This window comes from Pseudorasbora parva, chromosome 2 (assembly GCF_024679245.1).
Source record: "Pseudorasbora parva isolate DD20220531a chromosome 2, ASM2467924v1, whole genome shotgun sequence".
NCBI classification, from domain to species: Eukaryota; Metazoa; Chordata; class Actinopteri; order Cypriniformes; family Gobionidae; genus Pseudorasbora; species Pseudorasbora parva.
Window position 1 is genome coordinate 19,680,580 of NC_090173.1, and position 6,126 is coordinate 19,686,705.

Genomic DNA, 6,126 nt, shown 5'->3' on the forward strand with positions numbered 1-6,126 from the left:
AACAAAAAAAGTCTATAATCACCATCCTTGCACGGTAGGCTAACGTATATAAACGTCAGATGTAAACGTCAAACATTATGGTTAATGTCTCTCGAAATGTCACACTGTTGTTATTGTTATCATCGCATTCATTAAAAATGCATTATTCTGTTGTCATTTTGGATATTGCCGACCTTTGTCCGTGTGGTTACAAAGATTGCTGTGTGCAGTGGACTGTGTTATCGCGCTTTGAAAATGCCATGCTCGCTACAGCTCTTTGTCCTTAACCTTTAACCTCTCAGTCATCACATCATTTGAAAAATAAAGGAAAGATAATTGATGCAAAGAAGGTAAAACAAGCATTGGGGTGAAATCAGAACACAAAGGCATGTTGTTACTTTCATAAGTGATCAGGCTTACAAGTTTCACTAGGTGGATAGTAAAACAGGTGCATTTTTTTACCAACGATTTAGCAATGCCATAATCATCTACAACCCTGTGGCATATCCTGACAACCAACCCAAAAGTGTCTATTAAATGCATAAAAATGCAAATAAAAAATATACTACAATTATAATTAAATTGAAAAACATAAACTCACCTAAAGGATTATTAGGAACACCATACTAATACTGTGTTTGACCCCCTTTTGCCTTCAGAATTGCCTTAATTCTGTGTGGCATTGATTCAACAAGGTGCTGAAAGCATTCTTTAGAAATGTTGGCCCATTTTGATAGGATAGCATCTTGCAGTTGATGGAGATTTGAGGGAGGCACATCCAGGGCACGAAGCTCCCGCTCCACCACATCCCAAAGATGCTCTATTGGGTTGAGATCTGGTGACTGTGGGGGCCATTTTAGTTCAGTGAACTCATTGTCATGTTCAAGAAACCAATTTGAAATGATTTGAGCTTTGTGACATGGTGCATTATCCTGCTGGAAGTAGCCATCAGAGGATAGGTACATGGTGGTCATAAAGGGATGGACATGGTCAGAAACAATGCTCAGGTAGGCCGTGGCATTTAAACGATGCCCAATTGGCACTAAGGAGCCTAAAAGAAAACAAAGAAACCGTTCCCCACGCCATTACACCACCACCACCAGCCTGCACAGTGGTAACAAGGCATGATGGATCCATGTTCTCATTCTGGTTAAGCCAAATTCTGACTCTACCATCTGAATGTCTCAACAGAAATCGAGACTCATCAGACCAGGCAACATTTTTCCAGTCTTCAACTGTCCAATTTTGGTGAGCTCGTGCAAATTGTAGCCTCTTTTTCCTATTTGTAGTGGAGATGAGTGGTACCCGGTGGGGTCTTCTGCTGTTGTAGCCAATCCGCCTCAAGGTTGTGCGTGTTGTGGCTTTGCTGCATATCTCGGTTGTACCGAGTGGTTATTTCAGTCAAAGTAGCTCTTCTATCAGCTTTAATCAGTCGGTCCATTCTCCTTTGACCTCTACACTGTAAAAAATTTGTGGTGGTTTTTGTTGGTTTAACTTAAAAAAGTAAGTAACCTGGTTGCCTTAAAATTTTGAGTTTATTGAAATTAAAAATTTGAGTTGATACAATGAAGGAAATTAGTTTAATAAATAGAAACTCAAAATATTTTTGTATCTGAACCACATAAAAAATGTGATAAATCATGAAAATAGCACTATTTGGCATGTTTCACTGCGTCATCACAAATAAAACACACATTATTACCCAATATGCTTACAAAATATTTTTATAATATTTGAATAAAAGTTGTCGAATCTCAAAAAATGTTCATTGTATTCACTCAAAATTTTAATTTCAATGAACTTAAAACTTTAAGGCAACTTTTTTTCTAAATAATTTTTTACAGTGTAGCATCAACAAGGCATTGGCCGGGAAAGTCCAGTATTTTACCTTTCTTTCCCGCCGCCCTCCCGTATTAGTATTTTCCTGTTAATCTCTAAAATCTGTAAATTTTAACCTGCGTTATTAAAAAATAATAATACCGGAGTAAAAAAAACTAAAGCATTTCCAATCTGAGCTCTGTAACTAGCTTGCGATAACTGCCATCTGCAATAGCCTACAGCAGGGCTATTCAAATCTTACCCTGGAGGGCCAATGCAGTGCAGAGTTTAGCTCCAACCGTAATCAAGCACACCTGAACATGCTAATCAATGTCTCCAGGATCATTAGAAAATCACAGGTGGGTGTGTTTGATCAGGGTTGGAGCTAAACTCTGCAGTGCATTGGCCCTCCAGGGTAAGATTCGAATAGCCCTGGCCTACAGTACTGTAGGTGGCAGTTGTCGTGAGGCTAGTGTGTGAGGTCAGATGACGAGTGCGTCAATGGACGAGTGACAACGGGGGGAAAAAAACAAAAAACAGAGACGAATGATGTAAACCCTTGTGTAAATACTGTGATCAATGGGACAGCGAATTTAAGTTTCTGAAGAGGAGCAGGGTGGGGGACAGTCACGTGTTTTGTAAGTTTTTTAACATCCGCATCATGTGTGACAGCGAAAGGTCTTTTAAAGTGACAGTAACCACTTATAATGACAATGTAAAGAACAAAAGTAATTGCTCACTTCTGCTCTTGACTAAATAAATTCAGTACCTTTAATAAGGATTAATCTTTATATTTTCATAACTTATGCAGTGCAAACTGATAACAATGTATGTATATTTCCTAATTGTTAAGTTATAGGTAGGAAGAGCACAGGTACAAATGAAATGTATTATTATTATTATTATGGGTTTATGTGAGGATTTATGCCCCCACCCGCATATTTTCTTAGTGTGTTTTTATTATCAAAATTTTATTTCATTATTTATTTTAATTTTACATTTTTATGATTTAATTATTTATTTAAGCTTTTCATCACAAACCCCTAATGCAATTCATGTTGTACAGTGTATTTTCTTTCTCTTTGTATTTTTATTTTAATAATCGTATTCAACCTATATGTGATACAGGTCAAAAGTAATCTAAAAGTAATCAAACAGTAATCAGATAAAAGATTACATTACAAACTACAATTTCCATCAAGAAATTTGTAATCAGTACGATTTGCCAATTTTGCACACAGCAATAACTTGAAATGACTCGCATTGCAAATATGATTCATTAGAGAGAAAGAGTATCTCATGTCACAATACGTCCTTGCATTTTAATTACACAATCACCTTTCCTGCTCTTCCTTTTGTTTCCAGAAAGGTCCCGGACTCTATCTTGGATGGTTATCTGTGACTCCTGTCTGCCTGTGGGGGGTGGGGAGAGTATGTCTGCCCCTCATCTCTTTATAAGCAGGAGCAGGAACCCAGGAAAAATCATCAAATAGGCATCTGGTTCAGAACCAAAGGGAGCCTAGCAGGAAACCAGCTTCTGAACATCACCCGCCGCTGTTAGTGAATATCTGCTCTCAGCATGATGTGGAAAACCACAGTGCTCGCAGTGTGTCTGCTGCTGGCTGGAGTAAAGGCCCTGGACGGCCCTTCGTATGGAGTCAAATTATGCGGCCGGGAGTTCATCCGAGCCGTCATCTTCACCTGCGGAGGCTCTCGTTGGAAACGCTCCTTAACAGACACAGGTAAGTGTTAAACACCTACACTGAAAAGAAAAACAATAAGTAACATTTACTTCATTTTTAACTTTTAAAGTGTATGCTTTTCTTAGAAACATTTAAGTAAGCTAATATAATAGCTATTGTGTAGACAGCATATCTATACATAACAGAAGTAATGTTGCACCTGAATACTTATATAGAAAAAAACAATGACAGAAACATTCAATAGATCGTGTTTGATTATGAATTTGTCATTTTGAGTAGTAAATTAACTCCAAATGTCACAAAATGGCAAGTTACTAAACCTATAACAATGCCCCAGTGCATGATGGGAACACCAGTATCAGAAAAGTTGAGTAGGCTAGTTGTACCTAATTTATAACGTTGATATTTACACTTTAATATAAGATTGAATTGAGTAGGCTACTTTGATTTTTATTCTTTCCTGAACTAACTTTTTCATGTAGAATATTTTTTTCCTGCGTTTATTTGCTTATTTAAAGGCAATCAAAATGTAAAAAAAGAAGAAAAAAAGTGGAATTTTAAAATACAAAAAATATCACAATGACCAGTCGTGTATTTTTTTTAGTGCTATTTTTTTAATAATATTTTGTGTTTACATAATATATGTGTGTGTACTGTGTATCGTTATTATATAAATACACACACATGTATATATTTCAGAAAAATATGTTATATTTATATATATTTATATAAATATATATTACACAGATATACAGTATCTACATATTTCATAAGTGTAAATATTTCTTAAATATAGCCATGAAAGAGTGTGTATTTATAATAATTATACACGGTACACACACATATATTATGTACAAACTTTTATTTTGAATGTAATTAATTGATTGTCCAGCAATATATAGGTGTGTCTGTGTGTGTGTGTGTCTGTGTGTGTGTGTGTGTGTGTGCGTGTGTGTGTGTGTGTGTGCGTGCGTGTGTGTGTGTGTGTGTGTGTGTGCGTGTTTAACAACAGCAGAGTAATAAAAGATTATAAATAACAAAAGTGGAACTATGGAAATGATGTACACGACCATTCAAGTTTGGGGTCTATATGTTTTTGAATAAAAGAAATGAATACTTTTATTCTGCAAGAATGCGTTAAACACGTATAATGTTTTTAAAAAATCTGTTTCAAATAAACGCAGTCTATTCATCAAAGAATCTTGTGAAAAAAATATAAATATCAAGGTTTTCACAACCTTTATTTAACTGTTTTCAACATTGATAATAAGAATAAATGTTTCCTGATCATATTATTATGATTTCTGAAGTATCATGTGACACTGAAGACTGGAGTAATGATGCTGAAATTACATTACATTTTAAATTAATAAATAACAATACATTTTAATAATATTTCACAATACACAGTTTTTTATCAAATAAATGCAACCTTGGTGAGCATAAGATACTTAATAAAAAAAATCGTACCCTCTTCTTAACAGTGAATGATAACTTTTTTTTTACCAACTTCAGAAGTACATAATGTAAATTATGATCCATCTTACAACTGTTACATTAATCAACATCTCTTCTGTCACACAGATGAAATACTGGGCTTACTGAGCTCGTATGACAGTAATGGTGCAGATGCCTCCCAGCATGCGTCTGACTCAAATCTTCCGTCACTGGCACAAGGTGAACAGGAAGGTGGCATGTTCAGCAGGCCTGCGCGCTCTCTCATTTCAGAAGAGGTGCTTGAAGCACTGCGCACCGTTGACAGAAAGGGACGTGATGTCGTTGTGGGACTGTCCAACGCCTGCTGCAAGTGGGGCTGCAGCAAAGGAGAAATCAGCTCCCTTTGCTGAGACTATATCCCTCTCTATGGCGTGTGTGTGTGTGTGCGTGTGTGTGTGTGCTTCTCCAACCCTTCCTCTGTCGAATGTTTCTGTCTCTGTTCATTGTGCTTGAGAAACCTAAGTTGTTTGTTTTCTTTGAGCTCCCATGTTGCGATTAATTTAAACAGTGATTTTATAGATGTTGTAATGTAATAAGTTACTTTTTGTATTGAATTCAACGTGTTCACTTTTTAATCTTTATCCAGGGTATATTTCAATCTTGAATAAAGATGATCATTTGCATTAATCGTTAATGAATCAGTTTGTGCTTAAATGTGTTTGTATAAGCTTTTATAAGGATTTAAATGTAAACTGTCAAATATACAATGAAGAACATAGGTAACACTTTACAATAAGGTCTCATTAGTTAAGTTAACTACTAATTAGTTAACTACTTTAGGTGACACGAACAAAGAATGAACAACACAAGCATTTATTAATCTTATGTTAATTTCAACATTTACTACATTATAAAAAAATCTAAAGTTGTGTTTGTTAAGAGTTACACTGTAAATGAACATGAAAATATTAACAGCTAATATTATACATACAGCTAATATTAACAAAGATCAAGAAATACTGCAACAAATATATTGTTAGTTTGTGTTAGTTAATACTTTAACTAATATCAACAAATGAGACCTTATCAGATATACATATTTATTGAAGAAGATGGTCTTTTTGGTGCATTCTGAAATCATGTTGGATAATGTGCATGATCAGAATGAAATTAGAGAGGAAAGGGGAGA

At 35.3% G+C, this 6,126-nt stretch overlaps 1 protein-coding gene across 1 annotated transcript; it reads left to right on the forward strand.

Annotated features, from left to right (window-relative positions):
• The first annotated feature begins 3,139 nt into the window (after window positions 1-3,139).
• Window positions 3,140-5,624, forward strand: rln3a (relaxin 3a). The gene is made up of 2 exons (XM_067458588.1): window positions 3,140-3,539; window positions 5,085-5,624. Exons 1-2 carry the CDS (start codon window positions 3,377-3,379, stop codon window positions 5,345-5,347), a joined length of 426 nt encoding a protein of 141 aa, XP_067314689.1. The 5' UTR covers window positions 3,140-3,376; the 3' UTR covers window positions 5,348-5,624.
• The last annotated feature ends 502 nt before the right edge of the window (window positions 5,625-6,126 follow it).

Excerpts from the sequence above, each read along its gene's own strand:
- rln3a (XM_067458588.1), top strand. The coding sequence starts at position 3,377 with ATGATGTGGAAAACCACAGTGCTCGCAGTGTGTCTGCTGCTGGCTGGA. Across the intron at positions 3,540-5,084 it reads ACGCTCCTTAACAGACACAG|ATGAAATACTGGGCTTACTG; the intron begins GTAAGTGTTAAA and ends TCTGTCACACAG.